The following is a 21,728-nucleotide window of genomic DNA, read 5'->3' as shown; positions in this document are numbered from 1 at the left end:
AAAGATGATTCATTACTGTGCCGGAGGGAAAAGTCACTGTACACTTCAGATGGTGGCACTCACATTTGATATTCATATCAAGCTGAAAGAAGTCTGAACTGAGATGCACTCATGACTGACTTTAACATGGCAATATCACTTGTTTCTCTTTTATTAAAAATAGAAAGTTATGTTTCTAAAATTTGTGAAAAGTCCATAGATTTCTTTTTTTTTTTCTTTTTAAACGAAATTAAGATACAAGCAATGCATAATAAATAAATGACCATTGAACCACACTACTGAATATGTTTGGGGCCAGCATGATATTTAAATTTTTTTTTTGATGAAGTATATTATGCTTACCAAGGATATTTACTGCATAAAAATAGCAATAATCTGAAATATAATTAAAATTTAAAGTAACTATTTTCTATTAGAATATATTTATTGTTAATGCGTAATTTATTTCTGTAATGGAAAAGCTGAATTTAGCTCATCATGATCCTTTCATCATGATTTATTCCTTTAGAAATCGCTCTAATAAATCTCTTAATAAGATAAAAGTATTTGAATAAATTATTATCAATACATAATTTATTATATTAAATAATAACGAATACTACTACTAATAATAATAATAATATTAATACTACTACTACTACTACTACTAATAATAATAATTTTAATAATAATTATAATTATTAATAATTAATAATTATTATCATTGACATCATGCACATTGTATGTTATTATAAAATGTTAAATTAAAAAAATATTTGTTGAGGAGAAATCTTTTATTTTATGTCTTTTTTAACAACCTCTTATTAGTTACTTTTGTATAAATAAATGCATCTAATAATAATAATAATAATAATAATAATAATAATAAATAAATATATTATTATTACTATTCTTCTTCTTCTTCTTCTTCTTCTTCTTCTTATTATTATTATTATTATTATTATTAACATCATGAACATTGCATATTATACATTTTATATTAATAAATAATATTGACAATTATTTAGATAATTATTTTCTAGATATATTTTATGAATAGAAAGTTAATTTATTTTATATTTTATTTTTAAGTCTTATCAGTTACTAAATGCATCGTAATAATAATAATAATAATAATAATAATAGTAATAATAATAGTAATAATAATAATAATAATAATAATAATAATAATAATAATAATAATAATAATAATAATAATAATAATAATAATAATACAGTTGGCGTATCTGTGTGGAGTTTGCATTTTCCTCACGTTCGCGTGGGTTCCCCCACAGTCCAAAGACATACACTTTAGATGAATTGGGTAAGCTAAATTGTCTGAAGTGAAGGAGTATGAAAAAGTGTGTGTGGATATTTCCCAGAGATGGGTTGCAGCTTAAAAGGCATCCGCTATGTAAAACATATGTTGGATAAGTTGGCGGTTCATTCCGCTGTGGCGATCCCAGATTATTAGAGGGACTTAGCCAAAAAGAAAATGAATGAACAAATGAATGGGTGTTTCCCAGTGTTAGGTTGCAGCTAGAAAGTCATTCGCTGCGTAAAACATATGCTGGATAAGTGGACGATTCATTTCGCTGCGGCAACCCCTGATTAATAAAGGAACTAAGCTGAAAAGAAAATGAATGAATGAATAATTGATAATAATAACAAACTGAAAAATATTAATACAAAAATAATTAATAATAATTAATAAAAAATTATAACAATAATAATAATAATGATAATAATAATAATAATAATAATAATATTAATAATAATAATAGTTAATAAAATATAATAATAATAATAATAATAATAATAATAATAATAATAATAATAAAAATAATGTCCCTTAAACTTTCAATCAAATTTTATAGATGCATACGCAGACATACACATTTCAGGGATTTAAAGTATGCCAAACTTCCATAATAATTAAAATCATTTTAATCTCTTTATATTCTTCCAATATTATATTATTCTAATACTTTGAGTGTCAAGAAAACTTTTTAAAAATATATTTTGTGAAATTCTGACAGAGTCAACTTCTCCATTTTTTTTAAGGTTATTAACATACTTGAATATTATCAAGGAACATTTGAGCGCATTAACAAAAAAAAAAAAATGTCTAAGATGACAAAAATCTGAAGGTGGGACTCGATTTCCCAAGTCAAAACCCATGTCGGGAAGATCAAAGTTCAACTGATCTGCAAGTCAAATGTCGGCTTTCATTAAATTAAGATGAAAAACAACAGCGCGTTTTTATTCCCTGCAACGTGTTATACCACCTTACAACTTTTCTTTCTTTTTTCATACTACGCAGTCCAGTAATTATCATAATCTTTCATGCATATGGATTTTGCGGCTGATTGAAGTGTTTACATCTCATGCGCTCTCCAAAGATTTGCATAACCCCAACGCACAAGCATGTCTCTTGACGTACACGCATCAAACTTTCTCAAAAACGGAAGCTCTTTGAACATGAAGAGTGTGTTTCAGTCACATTCTTGATAAAACGCACGAAGCCACATTAGACTGCTCGAACAATTCATCACCCATTTTCACATGGCCGCGATCTATATTCAGTTCTAATTTCTTCATAATGAGGTCAACGATCTCATTAGAAAGAGAGAAAAGGAGGCGATGGAAATGAAAAGAGTGAGAAAAAGTCACATCTTCAACGCATCCGTCCCATAGGAGGTCATTCATACAGGCCCACAAGAAGACACGCAGCTCAATGTGTGAGTGTGTGTGTTTAACAAATGTCGACACAAGCATAGCAAAACATGACATTTCTGACATTGTATTGACAACCCAGAAGTCTCTAGTGAAAAAAAAAACCAACAACTAATGATTAAAAATACTATATGACATGTAAACTGTGAGGGTTAGGGTGATTTTGCGATCACTGAACACAACCGAAACCTACAAAAGGTCAAACATTTTTTTCGATCCTGGAAAATTCTTAATTTTAACGTAAATTTATCAAAAAATAAAAAAATAAATAAATGTATATAATCTTATAAAACATCCAGTTCCAAAAGATATGATCAAATTATAATTGTTTCAGTTGCAATTAATTGTTTTACATGACTTAAGACGTTGCATACACAGAGTATGTGAGTGTCTCTCGAAAGATGTAATGTAATGTAATGTGTATTTATATAGCGCATTTATTGTGTATGGCCATACACCCAAAGCGCTTTACAATCATGAGGGGGGTCTCTCCACACCACCACCAGTGTGCAGCATCCACTTGGATGATGCGACGGCAGCCAAAGGACAACGGCACCAGTGCGCTCACCACACACCAGCTATTAATGGAGTGAAGAGACATGCAGTGATCGAGCCAATTCGGTGGAAGGGGATGATTGGGAGGCCATGATCGTAAGGGCCGATAGAGGGACTTTGGCCAGGACACCGGGGTTACACCCCTGCTCTTTCACGAGAAGTGCCATGGGATTTTTAATGACCACAGAGAGTCAGGACCTCGGTTTAACGTCTCATCCGAAAGACGGCGCCCACTGACAGTATAGTGTCCCCTTCACTTTTACTGGGGCATTAGGACTCACACAGACCACAGGTTGAGCGCCCCCTGCTGGCCTCACTAACACCACTTCCAACAGCAACCTAGTGTTCCCTAGTGGTCTCCCATCCAGGTACTGACCAGGCTCAGCCCTGCTTAGCTTCAGTGAGTAACCGGTCTTGGGCTGCAGGGTGATATGGCTGTGGCCTTCGCCATCTCAATCATAACATTACATTGGATTATTTTGCAGCCTGTGTAGTAAGCAGTAGCAGATGAAGGCAAGAGATTTACATGTGAAATCAATGCAAAGATGTAGTTAGACATCTTGTGGCACGAATTGGGCGTTTTGTGTGTTTGACGAGCTACAGACTGCAATTGAAAGTGGGAGCAAACATCTAACAAACGGAGCAATGGAACAGACAGAAAAGCAAGCAGCTTACGATGAGTGAGACTTGGTCAAGGATAGGGCTGGGCTGATAAACAATGTAATTTTGAATCGTTTATAAAATTTATGTTAAAAAAATACTGTTAGACTCTCCACAGAAACCCTAAATCGCTGTTTATTTCACTTTAAAATTTGCTTCGTTGTGTTAATTTTTGACCGTTTAACGTTTATTATATGTAAATAATAAATTACATAAAAATATGTTTATATTTTACTTCCATACAAAATCATCCCAATAAATCTAAAGTCTTTGCAAAAAGAGTTATTTAAGTCATCTGGTGAAATTATATCACAATGTATTATATATATCGCAATATACAGTTAAAGTCAGAATTATTAGCCCCCCTGAATTATTAGCCCCCCAGTTTATTTTTTCCCCAATTTCTGTTTAACATAGAGCAGATTTTTTCTACACATTTCTAAACATAATAGTTTTAATAACTCATTTCTAATAACTGATTTATTTTATCTTTGCCATGATGACAGTAAATAATATTTTACCAGATATTTTTCAAGACACTTCTATACAGCTTAAAGTAGCATTTAAAGGCTTAACTAGGTTAATTAGGTTACCTAGGCAGGTTAGGGTAATTAGGCAAGTTATTGTATAAAGATGGTTTGTTCTGTAGACAGTCGAGAAAAATTAAAAATAGCTTAAACGGGCTAATAATTTTGTCCTTAAAATGGCTTCTAAAAAGTGAAAAACTGTTTTATACTAACCAAAATAAAATAAATAAGACTTTCTCCAGAAGAAAAAATATTATCAGACATACTGTGAAAATTTCCTTGCTCTGTTAAACATACTTTGGGAAATATTTAAAAAAAAATTCAATGGGGGGCTAATAATTCTGACTTCAACTGTATATTGCAGAAAGAAAAAAAAGTCGCAATGTCAAATCTTTCCAATATCATGCAGCCCTACTTCAGTCATTGCTGGGGTTCTCTTTTAAATCTGGAAGCATTAACAACTTATATATCGAAATATATATATCATTATTGTTCAATATGGAAAAAAATTATTGAGATTGCATTTTTGCTATATCGCCCAGCCCTATTCAAGGATGACGGCCCCTGGACGTGGCCGAATTGAAGGACATTATTTGTGCTTTACATGTATGACTGGTATTATGATGTGCATCAAATCAATAAACTCTTTTCTTGCAGTTAACGAGAGAAAACACTTCTCTGCCATTGATGAGTTTTACGGAAATCTGTGTTTTAGGAGTATATATATATATATATATATATATATATATATATATATATATATATATATATATATATATATATATATATATATATATATATAAATAATTTTATCGCAAAATCGTCTGCAAATTTATGGGAATTACCACCACAAAATCAGTCATTTTTATCACAAAAGAAAAAAAAAAGACAAAAAACATCTTGACAAACCAGGGACTCTGGTTACGGTCAACTGTTTATTTAGATTTAAAATGAGCTGAAATAACACAATTCTTGAGTATTTTGGCGGGAAACTTTTTATGTTCAGTTCACTTAAATTTGCTATGTTAACTTAATCAATTTGTGTCGGGACAACATGAAAGAACGCTGTAAATTGAATAATTAAGTAATTATGTAATTAAGTTGCCAAATAGAACCCGTAAGTTCTGTTTCTACTTATTAAACAAGCAACAAAAATCTTTTTTTTTTTCTTTTTTTTTTTTGAGTAAATTGTGTGGATTTTTATGGATATTTTTAGTAGCTTAAACAGAATATTGCTTGGGCTGGTCCTAAAAATTATGATGAAAAAAAAAAACAGATTATACACTGCCAGTTGCAGTTATTTAATTTGTTTACATAATATGTATTATATAGTATATTGTTTCAAATGACTAAACATGTCAATGTAATTCCCTGCAGAGTATAATTTTAACATCAAAATTATTAAAGTCTAACAAGAGGAAATTGTAAATAAATGGAAGACACCCTAACATAGAATTTATTTTATATAACAGAATAGACTTTTTTTTTGTAAAATAATATATTTTTTTTCAAGTGCATGTTTGGTCCTCTTCATCATGTTGTTGGGATCAAATGTACACAAGTACATCAATAACAGCAATTTCTGACCATTTTTTGGTCCCCATGAGGAAAACAATTTATAAATGATCAAAAATCCTAAACAAGAGGACATGAGGACTGAAGTCTGTACAGTATAAAAAGCATTTTGTCTATCTTAATTCCCCTTAAAAACCCATAAAAACTCACGTATGTTTGTGTGTGTGTGTGTGTGTGTGTGTGTGTGTGTGTTTGTGTGTACGTGTTTTTGTGACATATCAGGAGACAAATCTGTATAATGACATGGGTATATTACAAAAAGGAGGTGAAATTTGAGGACATTGGTGACGTCCTCATTTCTCAAAAAGCTTATAAATCCCACAGGATGAGTTTAATCAGAGAGTAAAGCTACACACTGACTCCTGTGATGGTTGGGGTTAGGGGTAGGGTGGGATAAGGGCAATATAATATACGTTTGAACAGTATAAAATGAATGGAAACCCATGTAATATACCCACTTCTCACAAAAACAAACACGTGTGTGTGTGTTGACTCACAGGATCCAGTACAGGTGTGATGAGGAGATGTGCTCCCCACATGAACTGCTTGTGTATATCCCATGTTTGACTGTCAGAATAGAACCTGCAGAAAGCAAAAAATTCTTATAAAGCACATGCTGACGTTCTCTGATCTTAAATGTATTGTCTTTTTATTTCTAAATATGTGTGTAAAATATTAATTTATTCATTCGCCACAGCAGAATGAACCGCCAACTATTCCGGCATGTTAAGCCGCAACCCAACACTGGAAAACACCCTTACACTCTTGTATGCACAATCATACACTAAGGCCTATTTAGCTAATTCAATTCACATATAGTGCATGTCTTTGGATAATGGGGAAAACTGGAGCAAACCCAGGCCAACATGAGGAGAACATGCAAACTCTACACAGAAATGGCATCTGGCCCAGCCAGGACTCAAACCAGCAGCCTTCTTGCTGTAAGCCGACAGTGCTAACCACTGAGCCACTGTGCTGCCAACTATTTTAATAAACACATTTGTTTAATAAACCTGTTTAGTTCAAATTCACCAACATTTATGACCAATATTCACTGAGAAATAGATACAAATGTACATTTTCAAAATAGGGTGTACTTATTTTTGCCGAGCACTGTATGTGAGAGATAAAGAAATGCCTAAAAGTTCATAACAGTGTCTGAAACTGCTGTTTGCACATGCTGCTGAACTCACTCATGCATCAGGGGACGCACTACAGTCTCTCCGTTAACATGGGCCTTGTAGAACAGTGTGTACAGGTATGGCAGCAGCTTGTAGCGGATGTTCAGGTAATGCCTGGAGGTGTTCACCAGCAGAGAGTCCAGGCCGTACGACGCAGGATCCTGGTCCTGTTAAAAACACACAGAAAAGGCAGTCAAGAGGAGTAAAGCCGAAGAGCAAAGAGAGAAATGGATTTTACTGTGTGGATACTGATAATATGTTCATCATGGTCGGAGAGCCATCGGTCCTGGAGACAGCCGTGGAATGATTACTCTCCGACTAAAAGGTCAAATCTTATTCATCTAATTTCACCAAGAATATCATTTTCCATTCATCCTCATTTGCCCTCTCAAACTCTCGCTCCGGAGGTCTGATTGCTTCTCTCACGCCAATCTCACAATAATGATTAGAGAAATAAATCTTCTACAAATAGCATTTAAAGAGAAAGGACACGTTTGTGATTCAGAGCGTCGTCTTTGGGCCAGAAGCACGTACAGTTGAAGTCAGAATTATTAGCTCTCCTGTTAATTATTTTTACAATCATTTTTTCCGAGAGCAAGGAATTTTTCCTATTTCCTATAATGTATTTTTTTTTATCCTGGAGAAAGTCCTATTTGTTTTATTTCAGCTAGAATGAAAGCAGTTTTTAATAAAAAATAAATAAATAAATAAATAAAAATTTTGGTCAATATTGTTAGCCACCTCAAGCCATATATTTTTTTCAAGTGTCTACAGGACTAACCATTGTAGTTGTCATGTTTACCAGTAAACAAACCACCAGATGTCGCTGGTAAACACTCACTCATGAAACTACAAATCTGCCAGTTAATGGACTTCAACTTCATACATGCTCTTCACCCACACACCTGCTTTCTCATTTAGCTTGATTTACATTCACACCTGAGGACTTTCAGAGACTGATTAACACACACTATTTAAGCCACTCATTGGCTGTTTCTCAATATGCGTTCTTCAGCGGTCTTGCGTCCTCGTGTTCTCGTGCAACGTCATCATCAGCTGCCTAAGTTCAGTTCCAATACTCAAGACCGCAAGTACGGAAGACGCGTGAAACCTTCCGGATGTGTTCTTGATATCGAGGACGCACTGATGCTGACTTGAGCACCGAACTCGCTCTGGAAGTCCCAGAAGTCATTGCGACTGGAGGTGGGAAGCGCTGCATTTTATTTAGATTTATTATTAAAGTTTAGAGATATCACTTATTTACCTCAGGAGTTTCCCTAAAGGAAACGGTGAAAGTAAACATTAACATGAACATTTTAATAAAGGAATAAACACATTAAGAGTTGTTTGCTGAAATACGTATTAAAATCTGTTTTATTTATATTGTGCAGAGTATATATTTTGAAGAGGGGAAAAACAATAAATCGTTGTATGAAGGCTGTAATGTTTAAATAATTTCCATTTAAAACACGTGAAGGTCATATGACCATCAGGAAGAACGCAGCATCCCATTTCTCAAAGGACGCGTTCTCTGCCCTCAAGGTCTCCTGAGTTCGTTCTTCCGAGGACACCTGGCAAGACCGGTCTCCACAAGAACGCAAGTCCGTTCTCTGCGTTCTTGGAATTGAAAAACAGCCAGTCACTCCTTCTGTTTGCTTTCTAGTGACATTACAACGCGTTTCCCTGTCTTGTTTCTCCGTGTCTCGATCCTAGCCTTGTACCCTTGTTATCCTGTTTAGCCGCCTGCCTTTGACCTTTTGCCTGTTTAACGTTTTAGATTCTGGACTGCCTTTATATACCCGTTTGCACCTGATGACCACTGCTTGCCTGACATTGAATAAACCTGCATATTGGATCTTACCTCCTGTTGTCCCCTGTCCCTCCCCCCAGTCGCTAACAGTAGTACAACAGCCAAAATACATAAATATACTAAACTACTGGGAATATTCCGGAATGGGATTATGTTTATTATTACAGGCCTTTTTTTTTTAAATACCTGTGTTACATTCCTGTACAGTCCTGTGTTTCGTGATTAATATTATTATTAGTTTTTTCGCTAGTCTCTCCCTCTTTTTCTCTCTCCAGCGCTCTCTCTCTTTCTCTCCCTCTCCCTCTCTCTTGCTTCCACCCATACAGTGGCTCCGATTGGCTACCGCTGCCAAGCTGTTTGCCGCGCCCTCTCCTAACGTCACCCCACGGTCTCCAATTCAGCCGCTGCCACGGTGGCATAAAAGTGGTGACAGGACACTACTCGAGAGGCTCTGTGTTGTGTGTCAGTGAAATTGCAATCCGTTTTCAGTGTGTTACAATTTGTTATATGTCCCATGTAATTTGTCTGTTCTCCATTTTGTCTACCATCAGTGTTATGCGCATCTGAGGTTGGAGAGTGGGGCAGAATGTCGCAAGACATACATTGTGCACACCAGCTTTGAATATCACTTTTGTTAGACACACTAGGGGCATGCTCCAATCACTGTACTTTTATTTTTCTCATACATATTAGAGTAGGTTGAGGCGAAGCAGCGGCGCAGTAGGTAGTGCTGTCGCCTCACAGCAAGAAGGTCGCTGGGTCGCTGATTCGAGCCTCGGCTCAGTTGGCGTTTCTATGTGGAGTTTGCATGTTCTCCATGCGTTCGCGTGGGTTTGGTGCTCCGTCTTCCCCCACAGTCCAAAGACATGTGGTACAGGTGAATTGGGTACCACAAATGAATTGAGTGTGTGTGTGTGGATGTTTCCCAGAAATGGGCATCGGCTGCGTAAAAACTTGCTGGATAAGTTGACGGTTCATTCCGCTGTGGTGACCCCGGATTAATAAAGGGACCAAGCCGACAGGAAAATGAATGAATGAATTAGAGTAGGTTAGGTAGTGTGTAATAGACGTGAAGATTTCTTTTCAATAACTGCTATATTTTTCTTTTGGATAGTTAGGGTAGAGGTTAAGCCAATAGATTGCTTTGCCTTGTGAAGTTTCATAAACTAATTTCGAGAGGAGCACGTGATATGATTGAGCACTGCTGGCCACTCATCCGTAATCAGTAATAATCCAATCAGAGTGATCCTAGCTTAATATAAATGGATCACTTTCTCCTTATTGCTCTATCTTTGTTTTGGAAGAATCCCTCCTTCCACCCCATCTCCTCCTTTTTCCCCCTTTCTAAAGGGGGAGCTATCGAGACCTACCTGATCTCGGATCCCCTGATATGCTTATTAACCAGGCGGGAGCCCTGGGCTCAAATATCTCCAAGCTCAGGGTTCTCTGACGGGACAGCATGCCAAACCTGCTTTAAATGCCAAGCATATCTAAGTGGGAACTCTTGAAATTTATTTCTATTGTTTGGACGCCACCGCGTCTCATCTCTCTAACTCTCCCATCTATCTGTTCAAACATCTTATGTCCAGTTGTTATATGTAATTTTCAATTTATTCTTGTAAACATTTATTGTTCTTTTCATATACATATTTTTGCATTTATTATTATTACTATCTTTGTAAAAAAAAAACTCACTTTATTGCATTCAGTTAGTCGTGGTATTTTGTTTCTCACTTGTTGATATTGTGTGTTTGCTTATGTGTTTCACCCAAAATTAATGTTATTAATGTTAGAGAGAAAGAGAGGTTGTAACATTACTGGTAATTTGCTGGAATGCTGCGCTGTGTGAACGCAGAAGGAAAATTACCAGAAAGAGCTCATTCACGCTTGGAACGCTCTGACGTAAGACGTCTACTTCAGCAAATCAGAACATTCAGACACATTCACATCAGCGCTGTTTATGAAAATAAAAGCCTTTCAATATTTTTCCAGACACAATTAGCTTCTAGTTGTTAGTCAGATAATGTTTCTATGTTCATTATTAATGCCAACTGTGTAAAGAATTATCGATAAAATGTTTATGACAAACCGCTGTTAGTTTACCTTTTCGCTCTGCTTTAGTTGCGTGACGCTTGTGCACGTGAAGGAGTGCTCCAGTGAGCGCCAGCACTGAAGCAGGCTGTTTGTGCTTCTGTCTTTGGTTTTAAATAAAAGTGAAACCATCAACAAAAGCCTGACCCCTTCTTTGTTTACAAATACAAGCGCAGCTTTTTAGAGGTCATTTCTGGTTAATGATGTCGGAATTTACCAGTATTGTGGAATGGACATTTCCAGAAATTTTGCGGATATTTACCAGTATCACTGTGCGAAAAGGCATAGGTAACCTAGTTAAGCCTTTTAATGTCACTTTAAGCTGAATACTAGTATCTTGAAAAATATCAAGTCAAATATTATGCTGTCATGATGGCATGGTTATTAGAAATGAATTATTAAAACTATCATATTTAGAAATATCTTAAAAATATTTTCTTAAACAGAAATTGGGGAAACAAATATTCAGGGGGGCTAATAATTTTGACTTCAACTGTATACAGTACACAGATGTTTTTGTATTTGAGGCTGAGTGTTTGTGGGTATTTGAGGAGCTGGACGTACTTCGTATCCTTGTGCGTTGTGGTTTCGGCTGAAGGGGTAAAATGCACCAACTTGCATCCAACGTCTGCAAAGCTCCTCCGTCGAGTTATCGAAGAAACCACAGATATCTGCACCAATCTATACGACAACAGCAAGAGAATCAGCATCAGGCAAAACCACAGCAAAAACTGAAAAAACAGGTAAGTAATTAAATAGAAAGTGCACCAAAAATCGAGGATTACGCCACGTTCTTTTTATTAATCATAAAATTTTGTTCAACACAAACAAAAGATATTTTGAAGAATGCTGAAGACTGGTAGGGGAGAGCAGGGACAAAAGTAACGTGGGATGAAAGTAAAAAAGCAATTTTAACAGCACATTTAGCATGCAACCCTTGATGGAGCTGCCAAATATTATCTGATTTCAGGATCATGACCTGCGGTCCAAATTTCAGTTTTTAAGCACAGAAAGTAATTAAAGTAATTGTAGGGGTTTATTTCTTTTAATTTTCATTCACTTTTCTGTGGCCGGGTCACAGGGTCAGCAGTTTCGGGAGAAAACCCTAGGACTTCCCTCTTCCCAGACACTTCCTACAGCTCCTCCGGGGGGATCTGAGAGTCATAGTCCCTGGGTCTTCCCCGTGTCCTGGGTCTTCCCCGTGTCCTCCTCCCAGTGGGAGATGCCTGGAACACCTCCCTAGGTAGGCGTCCAGGAGGCATCTGAAACAGATACCTGAGCCCCCTTAGCTGACTTTTCTTGATGTGGAGGAGCCGCTGCTCTACTCTGAGCTCCCCCCGGGTGACAGAGCTCCTCACCCTATCTGTAAGGGTGCGCCATTGGAAATCCATTGGGGTTTCCCCCTCAGGTTTGTAACCTGCCGGCTATGCCACTCCTCCATGAACCGCCACCTTACGACCCATTCACACAGGGCTTCAGCGTTAATGCTTGACAGAGGGTGTGTCTGAAGTTGGGGCTGTCACCATCGTTTTAGCAGCATCAGTCAATGAAATTAGTCAGCAATCAGCTACTGTCTGAGCTGGTCTATTTGCATACAGCGATCTGATTGGCTGATGCTTTCATCGGCGCTTGAAAAGTTGAAAAAGTCCCAACTTCTGCAGCAAGCAACGCCACTTAAGCGGTGTCAACGGATCCACAATGCAGTTCGACAACCCCTGACGTCACCCATTCAAAGTGAATGGGATGCATTGAAGCTGACGCCCCGTGTGAATAGGGTGTTTTCGTGGTGAAGGGGTTTGAGTGCACCTAAGAGTTTTGTTGTCGGGGGCTAATGCCTCTGGAAAGGTTTCCCAAGGCAAAAAAAATCTTAGGTGACAGGTCAGACTAAGTGCGTTTTAAAAACCCCTTATGAGTACAACAACAGCAAGGACTGTGACGTCGCCCGATATGACGCAGCCAGGGCCTCACCCTGGAGCCAGGCCTGACGTTGGGGCCCGTATAGCACTTGGTGGCCAGGTTTTATCCCATGAAACCTGGCCGGGCTCAGCCAGAAGGAGTGACTTGGGACCATTCTCCCGCAGGCCTACCACCGTAAGGGGCCGGTGCATTGTGTAACAGGTGGTGGTCGAAGGTTAGGACCACAACAACCCGATCGTCGGGCACAGAAACTCATAGGGGTTCTTTCTTCCTAATTACAAATTGTGTTTCTCCTTATTGCAGAAATAATCAATCTACAGGTTTTTTAGTACAATAACACATTCTTGAGTTTGCAATCTCTGAGATTTCCAGTTTAAAAGTAAATTAGGTTTAAATGGCAAGAGTTCCTGTGGGCGTGAAAGTTACTCTGTTAATTATGTCCCACTGCTAATAGCCATTTGCTTTTTCCACTTCCACATTAAAGTTTTCGATGTTAGGGTTATGATGTTGCATAAAATTAATGCATATTGGCAATAATAATGATAAAAAATCTTTAAAAAACTGTAAAAAATGTTTACATTTTGCATTGTTGAATTGCTTTTGAAAAATTTGATGGAAGTGAAATTTAAAATGAAAATTCTGTTTAAGGACAAAATATGTTTGTAGTGAACATTAACAAGATCGTAGTCAGATATATTTAAAATAAACAAGATGAAGCCAGTAAATGTAGCAAATATTGTTACTTTTGACCCAGCCGTGTGTTGCTTTTGTGCCTGTTGATGGGGTCAAAATTAACAATGTGCAACTTTTGTTTAAATTAAAGTTATATTGTAGTTTTTCTAAACTGATACAAAATAACACCAGATTTTGATAAACCACTGTTGTGAGTTAGTATCCACAGCAAAAATATTTCTGTTAAAAATTATCTTTTAAAATGATTTTTTTTTAATGAAAAATACTTTCGTCCCCGCTTTTCCCTCGCTTTTTCCAACAATCTTCAAAATATCTCAAAGGTTTGGAGCCACTTGAGAAATGGTGAGTACATTGGGTGAACTAAGGAGTGAGCTATTCTTTTAAGTCAAGATCAAATGGAGACTTTTTTCCCTTATTTTTAATAAAGCTAAAGTGTTACCAAAATTTCTGAAATATCTTAATGTCTCAAACACAAAAGTACTAAATTATACTTGTAATACTAATATATTAAAACAACTCTAAACACAAATCCTTAAAAGCTTAGTGATCAGACAATATTGCGCAGCAATGAATGCAGCAGGAGATGTTTACATCATCCGTCTCATGATGAATTCATTGGATCTGACTGTTGAGTCTTCCAGTCAATGTTAACTTGATTCAACCTGAACACTGAGTCCAAATGCCCATTCAATTTCTCATTGCATTTCATGGAAACTCAATCAAAACCAAAAGCTTTTTTTTCCCCCGAATGCTTTCCGTCTCCCTCAGTGAGACTCGTGTTATGAAGAAAGATTGCTGTCCACCATCAATAAACCAAAATAAATTAACAAAAAGTTTTGTTTGGAGTCAAACAGTGTAAGGGATTAAACATTAGCATGCCTGGTATTACCCACTTAATACTATTTATATATTATTATGTTTTTATATTATCATTTATTTATATATTATTACTATTTATATAATACTTTTTTTATACATTATTAAAAAGAGTCCAATAATATAATCTCAGAATGGACTGTGCAAATGTGTCCTAAAAGCATTTTACGAATGTTCCCATAAACATTATTTCAGAATTTTCTGGAATTGTTCAGTTTTGTAAATGGTTTATTTTTCCCCTGGTTATGCAAACGCTAGAGAAAACATCCCATTTTATCACTGAGCAAACATTTCAGAGAAGCATTCCATGAGATGTAAACCTTTAGACAACATAATTAACTTTGAACAAATATGCTACGGATGTTACTGGAACATTCGCTCATATCTTTGAGCGAAAGTCTCATTTATAGCTATTTTTATGAAGTTATTTTAAGTCCAGATGCCCATTCTCCTTCAAAACCTCTCAATGAGGCTCCTGTGTAACCATTAAAGTCAATAAACAATGCTGGAAAACAGTTTTTTATTTTTTCCAAAGAGGTTAAACTTCACCATGATGGAAACTGGACACTTAGGCTCAAACCCAATTCTAATTTTGTACTCCTACCCCTTCCCCTTGGCCCTTACAACCGAAGGTTAAGGGGAAGGGCTTTAAAATTTACCCTTAAGAATTGGGACAGCACTACAGCACCTGCACACGCCATCATATGTCATCGGGATCTCTTGCTTCATATGAGATCAGACGATGGCGACTGCTGTAGTAATTCTAGTTGTGTTATTTTTTGGTATTTATCTTCAGGAAATCACTGAAGGCATAGATTATGTTATCATAACAATCTAATGTGGCAATAAGATCGTAACTGTACTGTGTATTAACACCATGGCCATATTCATCTATGTAAACACACAAAAACAACATTAACATTAACAGACACTATAAAAAGGTCATTCTCAACCACTAGACATTACTGACATGGTATCGGAGTGTCAAAATGTTGTGGGACTGCTATACAGGAGTTATTATCAGGGATTATAGATAGCGAAATGTATCTTTTTTTTGCGTTTTATTTTAAATGCATGATGGTTAAACACAAACACGGTTATAAATATATTAAAACGTGTTTGTTTATCATAAAAAAATCGTAATAATGACAAAAACTACTAATTTGTGGATCTCTTTACTTCCGGGTTCAGCAATGCTGCCGCTGTGGCTGGTGCATTCTGGGAAATTTTCTTACCCCTTGGTTTCGAGTGTGGTCCTGAAAAATCTTCGTTCGAGAACTGGGATTGGGCCTTAATGTCCAATTTGTTTTATATAAAAAGCACCATAGAACAAAGAATATCATAGAAATGTTTTGTTAATGTTCCCATTATCTTTTTGGGGGAAAAGTAAAACTTGAATGTTTTCTGAAAGTTTATAGTGTCCAGTTTTTTAAAAGACTGGACACTTAAAGGCCAATTTGTTTAACATGAAAAGATGCATAAAAATATCCAAAGCAATATTTTGTTAATGTTCCCATCAGCTTCTGTAATACTTTTATTATTATTATTATTACAAAAAAAAAAAAAAAAAAAAAAAAAAAAAAATATATATATATATATATATATATATATATATATATATATATATATATATATATATATATATATATATATATATATATCCCACATAGCAAAATTTCTCTGGCCCAGCTCTGGCGCACACAATCAGGTTTTGCTTGGCCCACATGCCGCAGTGAATTACGGTACATGACTGGACCAAATCTGGCTTCCAGACAAGGGCCAAACACAGACCATATCTGGGCCAAGTCTCAGCCAAGTTAATAACTCATAACTGGGCCTGAACTGGGCCAGATAGGTTGGTGTGTCACGATTGCAATAAAATTGATAAACCCATGGAGTGATGCGCTTTAGGCACACTATGGGCACGCTTTTTCTCAAAGTGACCTGATTGGTAGAATTTTTTTTCTTTACTCAAAAATGATTTTAGTGTATTTTAAATGTGGGTCAAGACTGGCCAAACTCACATGGCCCACTTATCCAATTTTTAAATCTGGGCCAAATACTACGTTTTTCATCTGGCCCAAATCTTGTGTACCGCCTTAAAAACGGTGCCACCTCTGCCAAACCCGGGCCATGTTTGGCCCACATGCTGTATGCCAGTGCCGGATGAATGCCTGCTGTGCCAGTTTTTTGCCAAATCTGGGCCAGAATTCTTTGCTATATATATATATATATACATATGTCTTTTGCATCTCCAGAATGTGTCTGTAAAGTTTCAAAATCTCAAAACATCCATCAGATTATATATTATACCTTTCACAATATTGGAATTTTCTGCCCTGAACACATTGTAGCTGTTTTGGTTGCCTGTGCCTTTAATGCAAATAAGCTAGTTCTCCCTTCCCAGATCTCACAGAGATCAGATCTCACGCAACGTCTGTGAGAAATACTACAGTAAGAAATTTCCCAATGATTATTTAATGTATTTGTTGTGGAGTTAACTCAAGCCTTTTTGCAATGAGTCATACATAGACTAGGGATGCACAATATATCGTTTCAGAATCAATATCGCAATGTGTACATTCGCAATAGTGACACTGCAGCATCTTCAACGTGGAGTTGGAATTATATCAGTTGATCAACAATGGAGAATGTACAGTGTTTACATTTTACAGTACATTTGATTATTTGATAATAGGGGTAAGACAAAATAGTGATATGCATGAGGTGACGCTTCTCGTAATGGAGGATCAAACATATATCAATGTTGCAATTCTACGAAAAATATGCGCTGTTAATAAAATAAATACATCTTAAAACTTTTTGATGCATATTGTGGAGGGTTTTCTTGTGTATATCTCTGTTATTGTTATCTATTATTATCGGGGGCAAAATATCGTGATAATATCGTATCGTGTTGCTGTATCACTTTTATTTTTATCTTATTTATTCTTGTGATTTCTTTGATTCACTCGTCTATAAGATTATTCCAATCTAAGTTAATGATTTCATTCCAGATAGAGCTATTCAAGTCATCTGCCAATATTGTGTTCATATCGCAATGTAAATAGCAGCAAAATAAAATAGCACAATGTCAGATTTATCTAATATCATGCAGCCCTAGCATAGGTAACACTATTTAAATTAAATCAAATTGAACGAATGTCTCTTTACGTGTGCAGTGTAAAGGATTAAAGTCAAAGCACTTACGTAAGGGATGCCAAAGAGGTTAAACTCCAGCATGCCAGGTATCGCCCACTTAATGTCATTCCAGTTGGCGCCGTTGTCTCCCAACCAATGCCCAGAATATTTGCCCACACCGGGGAATGAAGAGCGGGTGAAGACCATGGATCGGTTGGTCCCAAACACTTCTTTCGATGCCCTAGAAGCAAAAAAAAAAAAATAATAATCACAAAATTGCATTGCTGGCACGATGATAAAATCCACACGAGGGAGGCTTTGGAAAGACACGATGCCAAGTAGGGTGGCCCAGAAAAACAGAGAAATGACAAACACACAAGCTGGAGTTAAGTGGGAGTTGAGCTGAACGAGAAAGGGGGCGTATAGAGAAACGAGAGTGGAACAAATCAATGATGTAGAAATTACAAGATGAGTAAAACAGATTTCCTGCTGAAAATAAAAGCAGCAAGAAGGAGCAAGCATGATACAATTGAGATCTATTCAAGCCCCTTTGAGGAAAACATCCGGCCTTATGACAGTTCTGGCCATACGCTAGTGAAACGCTGAGTCACACGTGAGGCTTGTTGAGTCAGTACTGCTGTGACTGACTCAGAGCTGGCGCGTTTTTCCAGCATTCACCAAATAAAGCACTTCAATTATTTTCCTTTTTTTTGGATTGTCCTTAATGTGTTTCCTAATGATAAAGATTATTATTATTTTAAAAATATAGATTTTTTTTTTCTTATTCACATACAGCTGGAAAAATAAGCATTGAACATGTCATGTTTATTTCCTGGGAATATTATTTCTAAAGGAGCTGTTTACATGGAATTGAACCAGCTTTGGTAAAAACTCAAACAAAACAAACATAAAAACGAAACAAAACAAAACAAAACAAAACAAAACAAAACAAAACAAAACAAAACAAAACAAAACAAAACAAAACAAAACAAAACAAATCTGAAAAATGAGTTCTGTGTAATAACAATTGATTAACACAAGGAGAAAGCACTGAACTACGGAAACATATTTAATACTTTATATAAAGGCTTTATTGGTGCTGACAGCTTAAAGCATACCTGTCAACCCTCCCGTTTTTCCCGGGATTCTCCCGTATTTTACTGTTCAATCCCGCTATCATCCCGCAAAGGTATTTTCCCGTATTTTCAGTCTTTCTCTGAGCAGCCGAGCCTCCCTACACACCGCTCATATCGCCGAACCACCAGGGGTCACCCCTAGCTCTAAAACGGGAGTCTTCTGTGCTTTCGCTTTGTTTAGTAATGAAAACACTTATAAATGAATATTAATAACGGTGCGATTCCATTTCCTTTTGATTACAGGTGCCGTCGCCCGTCCTATACAATCCTATATATATATATATAATATTTTAATGTCATGAAAAAAAAAAAGATTTTAAAAAGACTTTAAAATGTTGATTTAAATATGAAATACGTTTCAAAGCAGTAGTTTGTAGCTGCATAATACAAAATACAGACCAAATAATTTTAATAACTCCAGCTATTTAAAAATGATAGTAATGGCAACTATTAAACTTAACTTTTCCAAATTTGATTGTAATGCAATAATGGGCATCTTTTATAAAGCTGCTTTGAAACAATAATTATTGTGAAAAGCGCTATACAAATAAACTTGAATAGAATTGAATATAAAGTGCAACACTTACCTCTCAGTGGCCAGAACCATTGAGTAGCCATAAAGACTGTGGACATCATAGTGGTTCCCCCATTTCTGTTTAGCATCCATACACAAGGTCTTACTGTACATCAGGTCATCAAGGATACCTTAGAGAGTGGAAATAAATACGAATGATTACAGATGGTCAGCATGTGAATAAACCCAGCAGAAGATGTGTTTGAGACTCACGTGGGGTGAACGGTGGATAGTTGAGTTTGTTGTCAGCGCAGCCCTTGTTACTTCCCTTTATAAAGTTGGAGATCTCGTTCATGTCCTTGGAAACAAAACAGTAATTAGTTCAGCGCTCGCTAATTCAGGCTGATAATTGTCTGGAGATTAAAGCAGAAAACCCTTAAGGGAGGCTTTAAAGTCAACATGAAATGGCATTCGCGACCGTTTTACTTTCATTATGCGACAAATTGTGGGGCAGGACTTGATTTTATCAGTTAAGAATTGACTGGATGGTGTAAAGTGTGTGAGCTAAATGTTCTTCGACAACGTCACTACACTGCTTTCTCTATTGTAATACAGTAATGCATTTCCTGTAAAGCCAATTGAAATGATATGTACTTAATTAATGAAAACTATTTAATTGAATTAAACTGGAGCTTATACTGGTAGTGGGACAGTTTAAGGCTTTTCACCATTTAAAGCCGGTACACACTGCGACGCTTTTCGTTCATGCTTATTATCAGCGTTTTTTTTTAGATGTTTTTCCGCATTCAAACGCAAACGATGAGCAGAGTGAAAGTGCAAAATCACCACCTGACGTTAGATGCCGCTTAATGAACTTACAAGTCATGAAAGAAAAGTGACCATCGAATCCGATGTGCTACTCTCACTAATAACTCCCTCCTGCCGACATTATTGTACCATCTCAGAAATTATTTGGTTCCTCAAAGGTACTTTTTAGGTACATTCGGGTACTAATAAAATACCTTTTAGGTACCACTGTGGACTATTTGGGTATAAATATGTACCTTTAAAAAAGGTACTGCCCCATTGACAGCTCCTGTACCTTTATTTCTGAGAGTGTAGTTGCTGCTGCATTTATCATACAGCTCTATGTGTTCAGAGACCAATGAAAAAAGCAGCTACACATTCATCTAGACTCACCTTCTTCAATTCTTCTTCAATTAATAAATGAAATGAAAATAAATGAAATGAAAATAAATAAATATATAAATGAAAAAAATAACAATAAAACATAATAATAAAATACCATACAAAAAAGAATATATATATATATATATATATATATATATATATATATATATATATATATATATATATATATATATATATATATATATATATATATATATATATATATATATATTCTTTTTTGTATGGTATTTTATTATTATGTTTTATTGTTATTTTTTTCATTTATATATTTATTTATTTTCATTTCATTTATTAATTGAATATGGCTGATTCCAGCGTTATGGATGTGACATTTGCAGTAAAAATTGAAAACATAAATTCGCAGTGAAAGTATACGTTAACATTATATTGAATCATCTGTTTATATTTTCCAAAACAACTACCAACAGAGTTATGGGATCAAAAAAATTCAATCTGTGAACATTTTTATACTTTAAATGAGGAAAATAAACAAGCGTTATGGATGTGACAAAAAAAGTCTACGAGTTTACAGTATACAACATATTTCGTAGAAATTCTGTGAATTAAACTGCACAACCCAAAATAAATAATGCTCAACAAAAGGATAAGAGTTGGCTCTTTATAGAACAAAACTGATTGATTTTATTTTATTTTGACATTTTTGCATTTTTGAGGGAAAAGCTTTGTTATGGATGTGACACTTTTTCGTTATGGATGTGACGGATGTGAAATTGCCATTTGTGTGACTTTGGTCAATCAAATATAATAGTTTGAAAACATTGACAGACACATTTTTAAGTATTTTTAAAGTACTGTAAAACACTTGCCTGCGCAAAAAATGTAGAAACGGTTTCGCTATTTTGGTGAAAACATTTTTCTTTTCATGGCAAGGTTGACATTTTCATGGAATTGCTAATATATATATATATATATATATATATATATATATATATATATATATATATATATATATATATATATATATATATATATATATATATATATATATATATATATATATATATATATATATATATATAGTGGAAACAAACTAAATGTATTACAGAAAAAAATACAAAATATGATTAGTTACTTTACTTAACAAAAAATAAAAACTAAGTAAAT

General features: G+C 35.5%; 1 protein-coding gene across 2 annotated transcripts in view; it reads right to left on the bottom strand.

The window, feature by feature from the left end:
* si (sucrase-isomaltase) overlaps positions 1-21,728 on the bottom strand; it is a 122,340-nt gene that overhangs the window by 69,115 nt on the left and 31,497 nt on the right. For both annotated transcript variants that reach the window (XR_012394176.1, XM_073930185.1), the window contains exons 14-19: positions 19,665-19,749; positions 19,465-19,582; positions 17,811-17,982; positions 11,679-11,795; positions 7,226-7,380; positions 6,530-6,614 (exon numbers count right to left, since the gene is read on the bottom strand). Coding sequence is in view for 1 of the 2 variants with exons in the window: in XM_073930185.1 (XP_073786286.1) it covers positions 6,530-6,614; positions 7,226-7,380; positions 11,679-11,795; positions 17,811-17,982; positions 19,465-19,582; positions 19,665-19,749 (732 nt within the window). In the remaining variant the exon portion in view is untranslated. The remainder of the gene's footprint in view (positions 1-6,529; positions 6,615-7,225; positions 7,381-11,678; positions 11,796-17,810; positions 17,983-19,464; positions 19,583-19,664; positions 19,750-21,728) is intronic.

This window comes from Danio rerio, chromosome 18, assembly GCF_049306965.1.
Source record: "Danio rerio strain Tuebingen ecotype United States chromosome 18, GRCz12tu, whole genome shotgun sequence".
Classification (NCBI taxonomy): domain Eukaryota; kingdom Metazoa; phylum Chordata; class Actinopteri; order Cypriniformes; family Danionidae; genus Danio; species Danio rerio.
This window is presented reverse-complemented; position numbering and strand designations above follow the sequence as displayed.